Genomic DNA, 21,018 nt, shown 5'->3' with positions numbered 1-21,018 from the left:
CCGATAGCAGTTGGAGGGCTTGTAGAGCAAAAAACGCAGCTAAGAAAGAAAAACGCAGCCACTGTTTGAAGGATCTATAGCCTGGAGAATCTAGGGAAGCAGAAAACGGGGAGAAGTAGATTGTGCAACAGCCAGAGCCTAAGCGTATGATACCATGAAAGAATGTGCACAAGCGGAAGAAAATAAACATGAGAGAGAGAAAGATTGCAAGCAAGAACAAGAGCTTTATTAGCTTGAGGTTATAGAGTACAAGGGCCAGCAAATAGGGCAATGAAAGATGATTGAATGAATAAAAGAGAGCAACTCTTATATACTTGTGCATGAAGCAGTCGGCTGTAGAAAACAAGCCGACAGGACTCCACAACAGCATAAGGAGAGATGCAATATTTTAACACTGACAAGCATAGAAGGGACATGCAAGTCAAGGAAGGTAATTGGGTATTGCTGAAATTTGAGAAAGCTAGGCTTCGGAAGAGGCCAGAACGAGAGGGATCATATCCAAAGCTTTCTACTCGATATTATGGACCCTTCAAAGTGTTTGACAAGATCAATGAAGTGTCCTTCAGGCTTGCTTTACCCAGCCATTGGAAGATTCACAATGCTTTTCATGTGAGTCTTTTGCGGAAGTATGTGGGGCCAGATCCAGAGGAGCCTGTCATAGAAGATCCGCCAGAAGTTAATGAGCTTGAGGAGATCCTTCAGCCAGAGCAGATTGTATTTCACAAGGAGAGAAAGTTACCACATGGGAAGCTTTCCAGGAGATACCTTGTGAAATTTAAAAATTATTTACCAATTGATGCAAAGTGGGTAGACGAGGATTATTTTGCTGACTACCCTCAGCTTTTGTAGGCATATCTTGAGGCTTTTCAGTTGAGGACAACTATTTAGAAGCCCGGGGAGATGTCACCATTTGGTCCATCTCCATTTCTGGAGCCACTTCTATGGGACTGTCACTCCATAGAGCGGCCAGATTTGTGCCATGTTCACATGGGGCTAGGCCAGTGTCCCATGTGAAAGGGCCAGTCTTTTGGTGTCACATGGACGGGAGCCAGATTAGTGCCACCCGTGTGTGACCATTGCTGCGTCACATGGACGGGAACCAGTTTCGTGCCACCCGTGTGTGACTTGCTTCGTGTTGTATGGACAGGAGCCTGTTGGTGCCACCTGTGTATGGGCAGGATGGCATCTTACCTATGGGACTGTCACTCCATAGGAAGACCAGGACATATTTTTATATTTATGTCGCGCGAGTTTTGTGCCCGACAGGAACTTCTTGTACAAGTTTCATGAAAGGGAGATTTCGTCCATTATATGTGCACATGCATTTATGCCTGTATGCATAAATTTGTTTTTGCATGACTTGTTTGCGTGTGTCTGCCTGTTATGCCGTGCCAGTACACTGGACGGGGACGCCCCCAGTGTACCGTGGAGTGCTGCTTTTCAAAATGTAAAAATCTATAAGTTACAGCCAACCTTAATATTTATAAGGCAATGTGTTCACACACATTTAAAAGAAGGGCTGGACATTTTCTAGTGTGGATGCCCATAGTATTAAATGGGTGTTAAGGTTTTATAACCTTTGATAAAGGCTTTGCAACCTTTGATAAAGGCTTTGCATGAAACATTTTTTAGTACTTTTTCCCACATGTGTGGCTGGTTGTTTTTTCTCTCCATCGCCTGCTGGCTGCTCTCTCTCTCCATTGCCTCTCTCCCCAAAAGGCTGAATTCAGTGCTGTACCTAACTTACAGTTGTGTTGTACCCGCCTGAAGCTGCTGTACCTGCAGTTGTACTTGCCTGGAGAGCTGTACACGCCTACTTTACCTGCATCTGTACCTGCCTGCTGGGCTGCACCTGCCTGCTGTACTTGCATCTGTACTTGCCTGCAGAGCTATACCCGCTTGTTGTACCTGCATCTGTACCTGCTGAACTATACCTGCAATACTTGCTGTACTTGCATATGTACCAGTAGTACTAACTGTACTTGCTGTACCTGCATGTGCACCAACAATACCTGCAATACTTACTATACCTGCACCTGTACCAGCAATACTGGCTGTACCTGCAGTACTCGTTGTACCGGCTGTACCTGTTGTTTTCACCCATTAGGAGTACAACAAAAAGGGAATGATCTTCTCTGCTTAGATTTGAATTAAAACCCCTGCCAGGTATTTGTTTCTATATTTTATTTCAAATTCAGATAAAAATTAAAGTTAAATGTACAAGCTTTGTGTAGGCAAGCTTCACCTCCAGCTGCGTACACCTTAGAAGGCCATTGGGATAGTGATTTTTCCCATGATTGCCCTGACCGCGTCCTCACCTTTAGAGGAGCCAATGAAGGTCATGTGGGTATGAGGAAAAACAGGGAGCAAAGCTGACTTGGGAGTACCTGGTATTTCTCCCACCGCGGTGCTTCACCTTGCCAGGCGTTAGTACGGGCGTGCCATGTTGGTGCACGGTCCTGGAAGACCAATGAGGGCAGGTGTTCACCTAGTGAAGGTGGGAGATTGCCTGTGATTTGGTCTACTACGACAGTTGATTCTTCATCGACAAAATCTTGTTGTATTTCATTGTTCTCACTCCATGTCATGGAGGAATCTGGTCTATCAGGCCGTGACACTTGTACATATAGAAATACTCCAAGAAATACAAAATGTATTGAGGGGGGAGGGGCGGCCCTTTCCGGCCCCAGTGCTGGTGTCATGTGTATATTTGGTATTTCCAGTATTTATGTTGCTGTTGTTGTTTCCATGGTTAACTTCAGTTAAGTGTTCTAAATGTGTGTATATTGTCTTCCGATCTATAGGCCTCCTATAGGGAGTGGTCACAGGTGTTGCTTTGTCCTCTGCTTAGTTGGCTGCACTTATCCTCACCAAGCTTCCCCCTGGAGTATGATGTGGTTTCTCGAGCTTTGAGGTGCCAGGTCACAACCACTCAATTGGATTTTGATGACCTCAGCTCCCTTCTCTTGGAAGAACAGTCTGTTCTCGTTTCTCAGGGTAAGATCAAGTTGTCTCTTAACAGTTTAGATCAGACACTTCAATTCAAGAAGAAAGGTCGGAGTCGTTGCTTCTCATGTGGGAAGTGAGGACATCTGTCTAAGGATTGTTTGTCTAAGAAGAAGGACAAGACCAAGGGCAAGTCTGGGCAAAGATGCAACACAGATACAGATACTTCCAGTGACCCATCAGGGCTCCCAGGGCGATTCCGGCTTAGGAGGACCAAGATGGTGTTCTTCTCTAGTATACATGCAGCTTCCTCCAGAGGAGGCTTGTGGGCGGGAGAGGGGATTGGTAGTAGCTCCATTTTCTGGTGCATGGGAACCGTGAGTCGGAGTTCCACGCATTAAAAATCTGGCAGGACAAGGTCACCTTTGGTGTAGCAGAGACTATGGACATGATTTGTTCCGAGTTCATTGTTCGAGGTTTTGGGACGTGATGTGTTCATAGCTCCATTTTCCGAGTTTATTGTTCGAGGTTTTGGGACGTGATGTGTTCATAGTCCACTGTTGGGGGATAATGGGTCCGGTGTGTTCGGCAGCTCATCATTCTATTCTTGGAGTTCACTGCACACTGGTGTGGGAATTTAGAGCCAAGCAAAGTTTTTTGGTGTTCGTGGTGGTATTGTGTTTCGAGGAAATAGGTTGGCGGGTGCTGTCTCCAAGGTGATTCCTGTATCTGCAGTATTGGAGGGTCCATGGTTGCATCTTCATCAGCTTATCTTCTTCAAACTCTTGCACACTATGAGTTGCAGAGGGGGTGTTAGAATATTGTGCATCTCTATGTTTTGGGGCCATGCCTATTTATTGGGTATTATCTACTTTTTCTCCTTTTAGTAGGTTGTGGAGCAGTCTGCCAGCTCACTTTAGGCTTCCTCACTATATAAGGTAGCTCCTCAAATTCACTTGTAGCATCCAATCCAAGCACATTGTACAGCTCCCCTTGTTGGCTATTGCCATTGTAAAAGCTTCATGCTGTAATAAAAGGCGATCTTTTCAACAAGTTCTCTCTCTTCTTTGATTTCTCTCTCTCTTTCCTTGTCTATGCTTCCGCTTGTGCATACTTCAACACTCCTAGGGTAGTAGGGCACTCATACGAGCATCTAGACGTCTGAATGGGTCTGGAAGCTGGGCCAAAACCTTTGGTTCTAGTGGTACCCCCTGTCAATGGAATTGACAATTGTTACGGCACAAGTTGTAATTGACATCATTGCTGGTGAAGCGTGTATTGGCTATGTTTTTGTGGCTTTTCTCTTTACTGCTAGCGGTCACAAAATAGGCTAGAAAGTTATTCATGCACATTTTATCATGCACCTCTGCAGTAGTGCAGTATGTGATCACTGTAGAATGATATTTTGTATTCAGTTTTTTGTCATCATTGATTTAGATTTAAGTTTTCACATGCACTGATTTGGATTGTTCACAGTGCTCTGGACGGTGTCATCAATTTGTGGCAAATCCAAGGCAGAGGGTAAGGAGATCTTTACTGTCATATTTTGATCTTTTCCTGTGTTTTCTTTTTTCTAGCTTGCTTAAAGTGAGGGTGGAAAGGTAAGGAGAGACAATGACTTTTTAGTGCCTACACCCTTACCTACACACATGGTTCCTGGCTGCTTTGAGACGCTGAAAAGAAACAATGAAAACAAGGTATCCTATTTAGGGTAACTTCTATGCATTATTATTTTTCCCTTTGCTTATGACTCCGCCTATCATCAATTAAAAAAACCTTCTTGCACCTGGGCTATTCTAGTAAAATTGAAAGGAAACATGAGAGAGAAAGAGAACAAGGGCATGACCTGATGTTTAATAATGTGCCTTACTATTAGTTCAATGAGCTGTACTACATTGTTAAACTTGCTGGGATTGCACTTGTGGACTCACAAGTACTAGACGTAAACAATTACAAGGTCAGAATAAAGGTGGTTCCTGCATAAAGAAAAAGCAAGGCAAGATAGCAAGAAAAGCAAAGTGATCATCCTAGAAGTGAGATTCCCTTGGAAAGTGAGTGGTGCACAAACTATTCAGAGCTATTGATGCACACACAAGACCATCTGGCAGTTCGACGTATGTGAAAGCTTGGCTGACCTCAACTTTGTCATGTCAACAATGACTCTTCCCAAGAGCTCAATAAGTATGATGGGATGCCGATGTTTTTTTGTTTCGGACAAGCCTTAGGACCTTGTAGTTACGGTTTTTCACAACCTATAGGCGCTTTTTTATGGGCTTGTATCCAACATCTTTGAAGTCTGAATCCTTCTGAATTGTCATAATTCTGCACCAATATGGCTTTAGCTTGTAACCATTGACTCTTTTGGAATGCAATTGATCATCCAAGTCTGCTAGTTGATAAGTACCATTCTCATATACATGCACAACCTTAAAAGGACCCTCCCCTTTAATCTGGAACTTGGTCTGAAAAGTGTTGTCCAACTTCTTGTTGTATCTGAGCACCAGATCTCCTTCTTTGATACCTTTGTCCTTGACAGTCTCATTGAAATGCTTAGCTCTCTTATTGCTTAACTGAATATAATGGTCCAAGGCTTCTTCTCTAGCTAATTGTAACTCTTGCAAATCCAGTAACCTCTCTTTATACACATCTAAACCACTATCTTGATGCTTCAGAAGAAACTGTAAACTGGGAATCTCAACTTCAGTGGGCATCATAGCCTCTTTTCCAAAAACAAGATGATATGGTGAAAACTCAGTAGTAGTTGATTTTACAATTGTCCTCTAAGCCCACAGAGCCGAGAAAACATGCAAGTCCCATTGCTTGGGATGCTCCTCCCTCATATAAGAGTGTTCTTTCCCCTGCTGCAACAATACTGCTCCCACAACATCCTCACCTACACTAGGGTTTACAAAAAATTCTCTGCTCCAATCAAGAGGCATGACTACTGGCAGAGTGCTCGTAATTTCCTTCGCTTGCATAAAGGCTTCTTCCTCCTTGTCTTGCCAACTGAAAGGATCCTTTTGAGATGCCTGCTGTAATGGATATAAAGCTTGAGACAAAAGAAAGATGAACCTGGCTAAATATCTTACCTTGTGGATAAAAGTCAGCAACTGCTTCACATCTTGAGGAGCTTCCTATAAAAGCAAAGCTTTCACCCTTTCAGGATCTGCTTCAATCCCATTCTCTAAAACCACATGACCAAGCAGAGTCACTTTGGCTTGAGCCAAATGACATTTTCAGGGTTCAGCTGACCACCTAGATCATCCAGTCTCTTCAAAGCCAGCCTCAGCTTCTCATAGTGAATCCAACTGCCACTGTATATACAAAAAACATCAACAAACAATTTGATGAAGGACTCTAGATAGGGCTCAAACACCAAATTCTTAAACTTTTGAAAGGTTGCAGGGGCATTTGTTAGCCCAAAGGGCATAACCTTGTAAGCAAAACACCCCCAAGGGGTAATAAAGGTGGTTTTCCTCTGGTCCTCTGGAGCAATTGAGATTTGGAAGTATCCTGAATATCTATCACATACACTATATCTTTCATGTCTTGCCACACTATCCAGGATCTCATCTTGGAAAGGCCACTGTGATGATCTCTTTTGGTTACTGCATCTAGAGTTTTAAAATCAACATAGACTCTCCATTTACCATTCTTCTTTGGGGTGATTACTATTGGCCACACAGAGTTATCAATTGGATGTATAAATCGTGCTTTCATCAGTTTATCCACTTCCTCTCTCAACACTTGATGTTGTACAAACCCCAATTTTCTCAACCGCTGTACAATTGGCTTAGCTTTTGGCTTCAACTGGGTCTGATGCTGCACTGTAGACACTCCCCTAACCTGTGTATAAGAGGAGATGAATAGGTTTGGTAATTGCTGCAACATACTTATATACTCCTTTCTCTCAGCCTCAGTTAGATCCTTGGCCAGCATCTTTTGTGACACTTCCTCTCCACTTGGCTGTGCTTTAACTTTAGGCTTCAGCTTCTCCTATTCCTCTGTACATAGCGGTACAGACATATACATAAGGTCAGAATTAGGCTCCAGCAGCTGGACCTCTTCCCCATCATCCTTTGAACTGACCTCCTCTGTTTCTGAATCCTCTGTAGAGCTGGTCTCTTCATCTTCTTCTTCTGATGTACTACTCTCTGGAATTAAATCCCTTCCTTTAGCCATATCATATATGACTTGTCCTCTCATTGGTTGGTCTAGCCCCAAAATTAGGTGTCCTCTCCACTAGTCTTGCCCTACCCTCGTGGCAATCAGCCGTGGCCTTCCAAGAATCAATGGGTATGCCCGAGACTTTATTGGCATCACATGAACATCTAATTCTGCTTCAAATCCCGAAACATTTACTTTCAATTTCTTAACAATTCCCAAACACCTGACTTTTGCACTATTTGCCATTCTGACTCTAAATTGTGATGGGGCTCCAACCTTCAATCTTAAAGCCTCTATTGTTTGCTGGGTCATTACACAGACTTGTGCACCACCATCAATATATACTTTGGGGATTCTGTGCTTGTTTACCCAATAATCCTTGTCTCCCTTCACGTGCACTATATTAATCTGACCTCCCTTCTTCTCTTTTATGGGGCGTCTTGTGCTGACCAACTTGCGCCATATCCTTCTGAGTTTGGGGTACAACTGCAACAGCTGGGGCCATGTCAGACTAGGACCCTTACGCTGAAGATTCATCAAATCATACTCTCTCTCCTGGACACCCAAAGGAAAATCCTGCGTGCCAATGTGTCTTCTAGACCTCGGCTTCTTCCTTCCATTCTTGGGCTGATTCTGTACTTGCTTCCCCTTCTTCCTCCGGGATGGACTTGGTTCATCCTCCACCTCTGCCCCCCTAGTTCTTTTATTGGCTAAAATATCTGCTTCTTCATCCTTTCCAATCAAATTTACTTCTCCTTGCCTAGGTCCATTTACTGGCTGTTGATGAACCTGTGGCACTGGCTGATTAGGCATCTCCTCTGCCCTCCTGATATCGTGTCTTTCCTCCCTCCTAGGTGCCAAGGGATAAACATTACCTCCCATTCTCCTAGGATAAGGGCACTGAGGAGATATGTGACCCCTCTCCATACAGTTAAAACATTGGACATTCATGTTTGGGCCTCCTCTTCCCCTACCTCTCATAATATCTCTATCTCCTACTCTAGGAGCATTTCTGCCTCCTTGCAACAGATTCAAATTCAAATTTTCCATCTGTTGAGTCAGATGATTAATACTCGGCATTAGCTGATCAGAAACCATCGGGGCTACTGGAGCAGCTCCTTTTGCTTTTCTCTCCCCGGGCACAGCTGACCTTCCTTCAATCTAAACTTCTCTTTGCTTTTGAGCCAACCTCTGTAGCTTCCACTCCTCTATGGCTATCCTCAAGGCCTCTTCAAAGATTCCAGTCTCTTCAACTCCACTTTCTCCTTCAAATTAGCATGAAGGGACTGGATAAACATGTCTTTCTTCAGAAGAACAAGCGGGTGCTTTATTCCCAAAGAAGCATCCCATCTTACCCATAGGTCTTCAAAACGGTCCAAAAATCTGTCAAACACATCAGACAGATTATGCTTTAACTTCTGGATTTCCTACCACAGACACCAAGGCCACCTTGATGTCTTCATATGCCTGACCTTGATTTAGCTGAGCTCTCCATGTCTGCAGCCACCGTTTGGCATCTCCCTTTAATAACATAGACATCAATGTCAATTTCTCCTCATCTCTATCCTTTCCAAAGGTGAAGGCTGCCAATTCCATCCCCGCCAAAAACTCCTCTGGATCCTCTCTAAGCATGTCCATGGAACACCGGATATGTCATCATGGCTGCCATCTGTTCTACTGAAAACTCTCAGACCTGCAAACAAACCGAAGAGTGCTTCAAAGCCCTCCTTAGTGGGGCACCAAAACAATGATGTGTCGGGGAGACCTGTCTCTATAGCCCATCCGAAACACACCACCATGAGGAGGGAACTACCACCAGCACCACAACACCAGCAGACAACACCAAATCAAGGCACTAGTACACTCAGCTGACGTCCCTTGGTCTCCAGCTGACACAGGTGGACACTTGAGCACTCTCCAAACAAACTCTTCAAACTATGTAGCTGCCTCTTCCAGGCGTCCTCCCAGGTAAACTTTGATCTCCTATGACCCTAGTTTTCCCTTATAACCCTTCATACCTCAGGTGACTACCAATTGACCAAAAACACTCTCAGCTGATGCAGACAAATCAGAAGTTGACTGTCTTTCGAATCATACACTGGCTGATAACTCCAGTTAAAAATGAATCCTTTAGGCTTCCTCAAAGTTCCTCCAACATCAGCTAATCTAAATCTCACAATCCTAGAAGCTTACTGGATACTGTGCTGATCCTCTACCGACCTTCTATTGACACTTGTCTGACTGAACTTGTCCAAACCAGACCCAACTGCCTCGACTGTCTCAATTGAAGCAGAAATCTTCACTCACGTGTCCTTTGACCTTCCTTGACTCTCAGGCTACTCCAGTCTCAAAGAGATACCACACCGAAGACTCTCTGCTGACTCCAACAGACTTTATTCTAAATGTTCTGCCCAAACTGACCCAATCAACCCAACTGGATCAGAATTCCTCTCCTCTGTGTCCACTGATCCTCTTAAGCTCTTAAAACACTCAAACCCACTAGGACTCAATTCCCTACACTCACAGCTGACAGCTGTTGACAGTATTCTCACTCATGAATACCTTTTCCTTCAATTCTGCCTGACTCTGCTGACAGCTGACTGTCAGTTGTGACTCAAAACTTTCCTCTTCAATACAAAGAGACCAAAACTACTCCTGGACACCCACGATTGACTCCTACTGGGCTTCAGGTGATCCTAGCCGACTCTCTTTTGACTTGATACGGTCTTCAGTTTGACACCTAGTCCACTGGCAATGCCCAACCTGTCAGATTGACTTCTGACTAGTTTGGATTGTCAGCCCAGATCTCACAAGTGTTAAACAAGACCAGACCAATACTTCAACAGCCTCAGTTGACTTATCTTGACACATAGCTGTCCAAGCTGCCTCTGTCAAAGCCCACTGACTCAAACACAAATTAACTGACATGGTTCTGACTCAACACAAGTCAGCTCTTCACTCAGTTGTTTCTCCTCAACAAACTCCATCAAAACAACACAGCTAAAACGAAAGCATAAGATTTCATCAAACCAACACAATCAGACTTCCCTGTGTATATAAAACTGAGCCAATCTCAACAACCCTGAGATTTGGGCACAAATACAAGATTAAAAACACCAAGAAAACTCGAGGATTTCCCACAGGTAGACCCTGGTGGGACAGCACTTCAAAACAACGGCTTCAAACTTCATAGAAAACAGCACTCAACTGACACTCAACAGCAATAGTTCACCAGGAATCTAGATTGGATCATGTCTCCAACCAAGGTGCTGCACAGAGAACCAAGGGGACACACCTCCTAGCCATCTCTTCAGGCTCCAACACTCCCTCTGCTCTGATTCAACCAGTTCCTCTCACACTGTAGTGGTCTTCTCTCTAGTAGTCTCTCTAGCCACACGTTCTTCAACTACTCTCGAAAACATCCCCCAATTCACCTTCTTCAACTCGCCGCCGCCTTTGATTCTTCCAGAAAGTTGCGCGCCCGACTTATTCGTTCACTCGTTCGCCCATGTGCTTTCCTTTTTCATTCACGCACTTGCACAAATCCACTTGACCATGCAATGGTCATCTATTTCCTAAGGTTTCTAACCATACTCAATGCGTTTTTTCTTATTCGTGGGGTTGGAGTGGGCTTATCCATTGGGCATGTTCTTTCGGCACAAAAAAACCTATCAATGTTTCTCTTTGAGCTTGACTCTGTGTGTCTTTGTGTGCTCTCTTGTAGAGCTCCCTTGCATCAACCAACATTGGTATCAGAGCCCGCCAACAGCTGCCAAGAGCTGCCCGTTGCCTGCCAATAGTTGCCCCCTGACATTTGTGGTCGCCTTGTTGATGGTGGAGGTCGCCTTGCTGCTGGCTGTGGTCGCTTCTACTGTTGAGTCAGATCTATAGCAGCTGCCACCACGAACATCAACGCCGCTTGCTCGGCCTCGTACTCTTTAGCGTCGCTTGCACCAGGGGCTTCGCCCAGCTTTTAATTTTTGATTTGGGGATTTCCACTAGCCCTGCCTCGGTTGGTTGAGCCGCGAGTTCTGCTCGCCGGCACCACCGTTGCAAAGCTAAAATCTCAGGCCAAAATTTTTTCATTTTTTTTGCACAGCTGTGTTTCTCATCCTTTGTTGAGTCTCCTAAGCCAAAGCACACATGAATTGAAGCCTGTTTAGGCCATCGAATCTCCTTTGCAAATTTTCACCTTCTGGAAAAACAGACCTGAATCGAATCCTGGATTAAATCCGGCATTCCTCGTGCTCTCTCTCAGTGCACTTTGCATTGAAATGCAACATTGTGACACCCATCTTTGGGGTGTGTTTTGGTCATCAAGCCTCTACTCAGATAACTTTTCTATCCCTACACTCTGTCATTTCAATTCATTTCCAGGTTGAAAGGGAGCCATAAACAATGTTTCCCTAAAACCATCTCAAGGCAAAGAATAACACCTTTCTCCTTGCATGGCTATACAAGGATTAGTGAACATAAAAAACACTTCATATTAAATAGCAAAAGCATCAACTTTGCAAACTCAAAGTATACTTAGCTTTTCTTTGCCAAGTTGGTTGGTCATGAAGCCGAAAGAAAATCTCCTCACCATATTCTTAAGATATCCTGAGATATATCTCCATATAGCTTGCTTGTAAGCTTGATAATATAATCCACAATATCCATATGGAAAGAGTGCTAAACACATGCACAAAAAACCAACCCCATACTTCCAAGATAAATTCTGTGAATTCATAAATCCTTAGACCAAGCTGTCTACTGCTCATTTCTTTGCTTCATAGACTATGAAGTGTCTAGCCATGCTTAATAGCAATGATGGTAAGTGTGGTTCCCACTTGAGATCTTTTCTCTTCCTTATTGATAGAAGGAAGCCTCCGCTTCCAAGAAAGTCTATGCTCTGATACCAATGAAACTCGCGGTGCTCGGGGGACTACGGCCCTTGACACAGTTGTTGATACCATCAATGCATATTAAAACATTTAAACATGGCCACAGCCTTAACACATACCCATCATCAGTTTGCATAAAACATAAAAGATGGACAAAACATCCACAAATGCTGAAAGTGGAGCTTGCACATGTAACACCGCATAGAGGCCGGAATGGGCCAAGTCCCCCTTGGAGTATTTTATTACCCAAGGAGAAAATATCATGTACAAGCTTTGAGGGCCTTACCCTGCCCATGGGAGATGCCAGATTATCCATATACAAATCATAACACAGCCCAACACGAGGCAACCATAAAATTCAGCCGGTACACAAGCTGTAGAAATGCCAAGCCAACAATGTAAACCATAAACCTCCGTGTGGGTACTGATTCTTCCCCAAAAACCATGGGTCTTCATGCAATAGAGCTGGTATAGCAAGTACAGCTCTCCATTCAGTCGATATAAGTACAATGGTTGGTATAGTAGGTACAGTGGCTGGTACATACTACAGCCGGTACAGTGGCTGGTACAAAAGGCACAACAAGTACAAGGGTTGGTACAATAATTACAGTGGCTAGAAATCATAATAAAATGATTAAATACTCTCGTCTTCAGTATTTCTTCGCAATGGAAGCCTCCAAAACAGTCCCCAACAGCCGGTATTCTTCATGGGCAATCTTCAAGAGAGAGAGAAAGAGAATAGCCATCATTAGGGCAGCCTGCAACAGTGGTAGAGGCTAGTGTGCAGCAAGAGAGCCTCCTCTAATGAAGAGAGAGGGCTCCAATTTATAGATTCGGGGCTCCCATGAGTGAAAATGGAAAGAGAAGGCTATGATGACAAGTGGAGAGCCACACAAAAGCTGAAGTGCAAGTGTGAGACCACTTGTCTCACTTTGATCCACTTTCTAACAAGTGTCAGGCCACTTGTCTCACTTTGGTCCACTTTCTTGCCACATGTTAAACTTTATCTCTAAAAATATCTCATAGGTACTTTGGCAACTCTTGGTATTTGCTCAATTCCAGACGTAATGACGCGAACAGAATTTCCATCAGAGTCGGGTCAAAAATAGCAACTCTCCTAAATTTTAGGAGTGTGATCCTTTGTATATTTTTGTTCCAGTGGAAGTGCACCATTTGCACCTATTCCTTTCCTTCTACACAAGAACAACTCAAATGGGATGCTAAAGATGCGTAGGCTCATGCCTTGATTGCTCTCTTGTGTAAACGGCCAAGTCATACCTCATGTCCGTTCATGTACTTCTTCTAAAAGTGCATGGGATATACTTGCCTCTTTATATCAGATCCGCAATGAAGCTCCTGTAGCTTATCTTCGAAAAAAGCAATAGGTGCTGTACTTGTTGAGCCTACTTTGGCTCCAAATTAGCCTCCTGTTGCTGCTCAAAATCAGTAGCCCAACATTCCCCATCTTGTTTCAGATTTGCTACACTTTGATCAGGATGCCATGGGTGATGCATTGGTTGAAGAGGATGTAGCCATTCATGACTCACAGAGAGCTCTAGCCATTCGTGACTCAGAGAGAGTTCCCTACTGGCTCATTGACACCTTGCGTGACAACAAGGTACCTACACTTATGCTAGGTCGTACACATGTTGCCTCTCAACATGCATCTTATTCTGTTGACACAGCTCTTGTTGCTACCACATGTAATGAGGAGCCACTTTCTCATTTTGATGCATTGGAGAATGATAATTGGGTTACAGCCACGCTTTCAAAGTTGGCCTCCATTGAAAAGAATGCTACATGGAAGCTATGTGACTTACCTAAAGGCAAGTGTGCTATCGGCATAAAGTGGGTGTATAAATTGAAACGCAAGTGTGATGGCTCGATTGATTGCTATAAGGCTCGTTTAGTTATCAAAGGGTATGCCCAGCAAGAGGGCATTGACTATGAGGAAACTTTTGTGCCTACTTTCCGTATGACTACCATACGCACTATTGTTGCATTGGCTACGCATAAGGGTTGGAATGTGCATCAGTTGGATGCCAAAACTGTGTGTCTGAATGGTGATTTGTAGGAAGAGGTTATGCATCATAGCCTCCTGGCTTTGTTCAGAAAGATACAGAGCATAAAGTATGTAGATTGTGTAAAGCACTTTATGGCCTTAAACATGCATACTTGCTCTCTCATATTTTTCAGAATAGTCCTATTGAGAGTATCCTCTATGTTCGCAAACAAGGGGATGATTTCATAATCCTAAACCTTTATGTGGATGATTTGCTAGTGACTGGCCCTGATGAGGGGTTTTCATAGTTGAATTACAGCATGCATTTGATGTTATAGATATGGGGCTTTTGCATTACTATTTGGGTATTCAGTTTATACCAGTTAAGGGGGGCATCATGCTATCTCAGAGAAGATACATTGAGTAGCTCTTAGAAAGGTTCCAAATGAAAGATTGCAAACCTGTTTCTACTCCTATGGAACCAGGGTTATGACTATCACTGAGGACTCTTCTGAGCCATTTGATGTTGCCACCTATCAACAGGCTATGGGATGCCTTATTTACCTATGCACTACCCATCTTGATATTCAATATGCAGTGTCACAGTTGAGCAGATTTATGCATTGCCCTGGCACTAGGCAATGGGAAGCAGTGAAGCCTGTCTTTCGTTATCTTAAAGGCACTCAGGATTTTGCATTGTTTTATGGCAATGCGTCTTCTTTATGCTTGACCGCCTACACTGATAGCGACTGGCAGGATGTTATGACACTAGGGTGTCAACGAGTGGTAACTATTTCCTTCTTGGAAGTTCATGCATTTCATGGCTCAGCAAGAAGCAGCCTGACAGTGACCACTTCTAGTTGTGAGGCTGAGTACATGGCAACATTCACAGCTACTGTGGAGTGTGTATGGCTTCGCCGTCTATTGGCAGATCTTGGTATTAGACAGCTGTCTTCTACCACCATTTTCACTAATAGCCAAAGTGCATTGGCATTGGCGCGGAATCTGGTTTTTCATGCGTGGACAAAGCACATTGAGGTGCATTATCATTATGTCAGGGAGAGGCTCCATGTAGGAGAGAGAGCCTTGACTTACGTGCCTACACAGGCCAATGTAGCAGATGGGTTTACCAAGTCTCTTTCGAGAGAGAAGTTTGAAGCTTTCTGCAAAGCTTTAAACTTATTACCTCTACCAAGGTAGTCTACGACACCCTGTACACATTCACACCATTCACTTCAGGAGGGTTTGTTAGCCATTTGGCCTCTGGGAAGTCCTGGTGTGAACACCTCTACCCACGGGCACTTTTTACTCTGGTTGGATAGGGGTTTTTTCCCCGTGGGAACACACGATTAGTTGAGGAGGCTAACAGGCAGCCCACTGTGTGGAATGACTTGATTTTGGATGAGTATGGTAGACCTCTTTGTTGAATTTCAAGGTAGAGCTGCAACTATGGAGGGTCTAAGAGATACATGGCTATGGAGCGTAAACAACAAGATATATTAAGCATCTACTAAAGACCCAATGGGCCTATGAGACCAAAGTGATACAATAATGTCCATGGCATATCTCATCATGGAATGGAAAATAAAACAAAAAGAAAACATAAACATAGCTATCTCACTGGGGTGATACAAATCTGTCCATGGAAACTCATCATGGAATACTAAGAACATAGAAACATGAGAGCAACATCAGCTCCGAGTAGATGGTATACCACTCTCCAAAGAAGTACACAACTCAATGATGCCACCATTGATAAATTTTATTTTTTCAATGAAGTACACACATCTTTATAGGTTACAAAGGTGGTCCTCTTGACATATGTAATAGCACACAAATATTTGGATATTATTTGATACGCCTTTAAGAGGTGGTTCACACACAAACATACTACCTCACTCATAATAGTGGGTTCACACACGGAAATACACTTACACGCTATGTTGACCAAGTACACAACATGGCTTAGCGGCCATTCATACACACTTAGATCAAGTACACACTGACCATAACAACCGTAGGGATAAGGGCTCGTTTCCACTCTCCTGCTAGTGCAAGGATAAACAGGACTAGTCGTGTTTTACATGCGTGTAGTGGTACACCTTCAGTAGAGCTAACAACTAGGAAGGATAGACCAAATCACACACAATCCACATGGCCTACATCATAAGGTGACCAGAGGTGGTTACAACCATGATAAACACTTGATCTAGAAAACAAAACACAACTTTGTCTAACATACAAAACACAAACACATATCTTGACATGGAAAAAACATAGAAATTTGACTCACATTCGGAAAGACACATTTGTGCTTTGTAGCACCACATTTATCATCACCCCCCCTTGATACCAACCTGACCTACTCATTTGGTGGCTCAGAGGTTGAATCATTACACAAAGAAGATTTTTCATCTCATTCCAAAATTAGGGTTTCCCAAAAATTAGGGCTTTTTGAAACTGATGCTATAGGAGGCTGTAGCAACACTCCAATGCTTGATATATGCTCTCAATTTTAAAAAATGTAGGGGCATTTAAGATTAATTCTTTGATTAAGTAGGATTTGCAAGAAAAATTGAAAAAAAACCCAAATTTTGCTTCTTGATTTTTTGCAGGAGCACTTCATATGGTAGATTCTTGAAAAACCCCAAATTTTACTTTGTACCTTCTGTCTGCCGGTCGATTTTTGTTGTGGAGGATTCCCCTTTTTTTTGGTTCATTCATGTGTCAGGCTGCTGCAAATGCTTAGTGTCAAGCATGTACAGGCAGGTGGTTGATGCCGAGGTGCTTATGGGCAGCACACTGTGAGGCACCTGTATGTACAGTCAGGCAGGCAGAACTGAAGCGGCAGTGTGAACAGCTGCACAGTGGACACCGGGCAGCTATGGCAGGCAGCTCAGAGGTCATGTGGGAGGTCAGCATTGAGAACACAGGTGGGAAACGCTGGTTGAAAATAGAGCGTAGACATTAGTGAACCCTCTAATCTGATGGCAGTAAGGTGGCAGCATTGAGATTAGTAGGCACCAACTCTGATACCATGTTGAATTTCAGGGTAGAGCTGCAGCTATGGAGGGTCAAAGATATACATGGCTATGGAGTGTAAACATCAAACAATGAAGGAGAGAGGGTTAGAGAGAGAAGAAAGCTCTTAGAGAGAGAAAGAAGTACACAACTCAATGATGTGACTATTGATATATTTTATTTTTTCAATGAAGTACATGCACCTTTATAGGTTACAATGGTTGTCCTCTTGACATCACTCCTTATGTCATGGCACACAAATATCTAGATATTATTTGATACTACTTTAAGAGGTGGTTCACACACAAACATACTACCTCACTCATAAGAGTGGGTTCTCTCGAACATAGGTCACACACAGACATACACTTACACACTATGTTGACCAAGTATGCTAACAACATGGCTTAGTAGCCATTCACACACATACTTAGATCAAGTACACACCGATAATAATAACCATAGAGATAAGGCGTTGCTTCCAACAATCTTGGGGCAGCCATGCATATACAGTGGGCTGCTTGGGCGACTCTTTTCACCACAATGTTGGACTGGAAGAGGCTTAAGAGCCTCATGGAGGACGAGAGAATGCTTCGCACACAAGACTTGAGTCGGCTTCCTGTCTTAGTTTCAACCATTCCTCAAATTTTTGAAGAGATTGAGACTTTTCTTGAAGAAAATACTGCCAAAGTTTTCTACTGTAATCATCAATCAAAGCAAAAAAAAATAGAAGAAATTTCCAAGTGCAATAGTACTTATCTTTCCAGCGAGATCAGCGTGTAAGCATGCACACTTCTCTCAGAAAAACAAAAATATTGATCTGTCAGAAATGCTATCCATGCATCCCTCCCATCCCTCCTCCCCCCCTTCCTTCCTCCTCTCTCTCCTCTCCCTCTTTTTCTCTTTCCCTTTTCTGCACACAGTGAGCTTTTGTGCAATAATGTAGCAGCCTTTACACAAGGCCTTCATTATGATGTGGTTTTGCTTCATTAGTAGCAAGGAGGGTTTTCATCGGCACCATTGACAGCTGTTGTAATTTCTCTTTCAAGTGATTGGTATTTATGGAAGGACTCATCCTTTTCTTGTGTGGCATTGACTCTCTGATGTTATTTTTGATATTAAAGGGGTTTTAAACACCATCACCCTCATATCCTTGTTTTTGCAACTATTTCAAAACATAAACGGCCTTTTTTTTTTGGGTGAAAAACAGTTGAAAGTGTGCTTGAAGGCGCCCTTATTTTGTCAATATATTTGTGTCCTTGCTAATTTTGTAAGTTGTATGTTGTTGAGTAGTGACTCTTGGTTTTTTTGTGCCTCCTTGCAGAGTTGGCCTCTCTTTGCTTAGCTCAGTAGATTGCCTTTCTCCAAAGCAGAGGAAGTGGCCTGAGGATATGGTGTGGCATCCGAGTGGGGACTACCTTTTTGCCTGCTTCAGTGCTGATGGCAGTGACAATCAAGTAGCTATGATAGGATCATCTGGAAAGGTAATCGCTGCATACCAAAAAAAACCATGTTCTTCAGTGCTTTCTAATTGCAGATTAAGGCTCCGAAGTGTCTGTTATGCAGTCATTATGGGCCATATAAGTGACTGAAAGTCTTTATTGCAGATGAAATCAAAGTTTTTTGATGACAAGCCCCACGTGAAAGGGATACTGAACAGCATAGTATTTGTGCCATGGGGAGGTGATATATTTGTTACCGGTGGTAGCGATCATGCTGTTTGTCTGTGGGAAGAAAAGGAAACAACCGAAGGCCTTAAATGGAAAGCTAAGGCCTTGCACAGGAACCAACATTCTTCAGCAGTCATGAGTGTTGCTGGCTTGCAGCACAAGGAGTTGGTGCTCTCGGGCGGTGCAGACAAGCGTGTGGTTGGGTACGACACACGCTATAATAGGGCAGATGTCCACTACAACCTGGAAAGCAAAGCTATGGGAGTGCTACCGAATCCAGCTGACTTCAACCTTTTCATGGTGCAAACTGGGTATGTATGGGCTTTTGTTTTTGATTGAATGCTTAATGTTCATCACCTCCCCTCTATACATTCTCTAGACCCACCTTGTTAAACCCTCTCTAATTACCCTCCCAAATGGCCTAAAAACACCCTAGTTTCCGCTGATTTGTGATTAATCCTCAAACTACTGTAAGCCAACCTGTAACCCCAATTTTACTCCTCCTTAATACACCGAAAAGCCTAACCCTAACATCCCTCCTAATTATGCAGAGCCACTATAACCCTCTTCTTTCCAAGAAAGCTTTTGGGTGGCAGAGCCCGCAGTCGCATGGTTATCCACCCTCCCATATATCCTATATGCTACTAAAAGAGTGGCATGACCACACTATGAACGCCATAAGAGAGCCCACCCCTCCCGAGTGGTCTATTGAGTATGGCCTGATGGTGCTGCCATTTGTCTTGGCTGTCCCTTAGTCTAGCCCTTGCTGTCCTCCATCGACTGCCATCCATCGTGGCTGGCTGGCCTTAACACATGGTGCTCTAGGATTGGCTGGGTTAAACACGTCACACATGTTTCCTCTGGTCTCTACATGGGCTCGCTTCCTCAAGCCTTCTGGATTTTTGTTTAGGTGTATTGATCTTTGTTCAGCTGTAACCATATGAACTTGGTTCGTGCTCTGGTTTATTATTTGGCGTGTTTGTTCTCTTAACAGAACTCCGGGACAGCAACTTCGCTTGTTTGATATACGCGTACAGCGCGCGGAGCTTCATGTTTTTGGCTGGAATCAGGACAACAGCGACTCCCAATCGGCCCTAATCAACCAGACTTGGTCTCCAGATGGCCATTACATTGCATCTGGATCCACCGATCCAAAAATCCACATATTCGACATCAGATACAACTCCAAGGAGCCATCACAGAGCATGAAAGCACATCAGAAGCGGGTCTTCAAAGCTGCTTGGCATCACAGCTTACCTTTATTAGTTTCGATTTCCTCTGATCTTAATATTGGCCTGCATAGGTACTCGTCTTGAGCTTAGCTGCACTTGTACTCCTTGCCTGTGTAATGATATGTGGATGACATGCCCTTGCTGTGTACAAGGCATATGCAACGTTCATCTCAGGTGCCAGGGCATAGGTAACAGGCTATGGGGCACGGCCTCACTCAAGAGCATGGATAATGTCGAGTGTGCCACTTTTGATCAATAATATTTTTGCTGTGGTGGTGCGCTGACACCTGCTACAATAGGCAGTCAGTGCGCAGCAGCACTTTCTTGTCTGGAAATAATGGAAGTAGTAAATACAGAGGTGCAGTGACCTTGGCAAGCTGCTTTAAGAATCTCTTCTAAAGCCTTTTGCTATGGGAGGTGAAGAGCACCTCGGTTTAGAGTGTGTAATTATGTGGTGATGATAGCTGAATGCTTTGGTACCCCAAATGATTCTGTAAGGTATGCAATTCAAAGCATCTTGTGGCAAACAAAGTGGTTTAAGAGGGCTTCATTTCTTTTGACCAAGACACGGGTCTCATGTTCAAGTAGTGCAGCCCTGGTGAAACCTGTCCCAGCAGTTTACATGCCAGCTCATAGTGGTTCAAACTATTGAACCCACGTGGTAGGTTTCAGTATACTTGACTCCTTGAGTGAACTTCTTGAGATCCTATTTTTAGATGGTGTGCCAACTTGTAGCATTTTAGTGTGACATTAAAAAAAGAGTAGATGCAATGTAAACTTTATAGCATTTTATTATATCTAATTTGTAGTAATGATACTTCTCGTGTTTAAAGATCTGAAGAGGTTTTGATTAGGGATAATAGCTCACATAGTCTGGAGTTTTCTTGTGAAGAGGTTATGATTAGGGATAGTAGCTCACTTAGTCTTGAGTTTTCTTCTGAAGAGGTCATGACCAGGGATTCAGGACTCGTGCTATCATGGAGTCACATTTACACTTGTAATTGGCCATATTCCAATGGAGAGCAATTTTCTAATAAATTATGAGCCCATTATATATATTACAATACAGTGTGCGAGATGTAGTACCCTACCAT

At 43.5% G+C, this 21,018-nt stretch overlaps 1 protein-coding gene across 1 annotated transcript in view; it reads left to right on the top strand.

Annotated features, from left to right (window-relative positions):
* Positions 1-20,750, top strand: part of LOC147609446 (transducin family protein / WD-40 repeat family protein) — a 36,626-nt gene extending 15,876 nt beyond the window's left edge. Inside the window, exons 4-7 of the mRNA XM_086787521.1 lie at positions 4,423-4,467; positions 18,347-18,506; positions 18,630-19,003; positions 19,687-20,750. Coding sequence (XP_086643647.1) covers positions 4,423-4,467; positions 18,347-18,506; positions 18,630-19,003; positions 19,687-20,008 — 901 coding nt within the window. The 3' untranslated portion in view covers positions 20,009-20,750. The remainder of the gene's footprint in view (positions 1-4,422; positions 4,468-18,346; positions 18,507-18,629; positions 19,004-19,686) is intronic.
* Positions 20,751-21,018: the final 268 nt, after the last annotated feature.

The sequence above is a fragment of the Cibotium barometz genome, chromosome 51 (assembly GCF_041138505.1).
Source record: "Cibotium barometz isolate CiBa-2024 chromosome 51, ASM4113850v1, whole genome shotgun sequence".
In the NCBI taxonomy this organism is placed as follows: Eukaryota; Viridiplantae; Streptophyta; class Polypodiopsida; order Cyatheales; family Cibotiaceae; genus Cibotium; species Cibotium barometz.
This window is presented reverse-complemented; position numbering and strand designations above follow the sequence as displayed.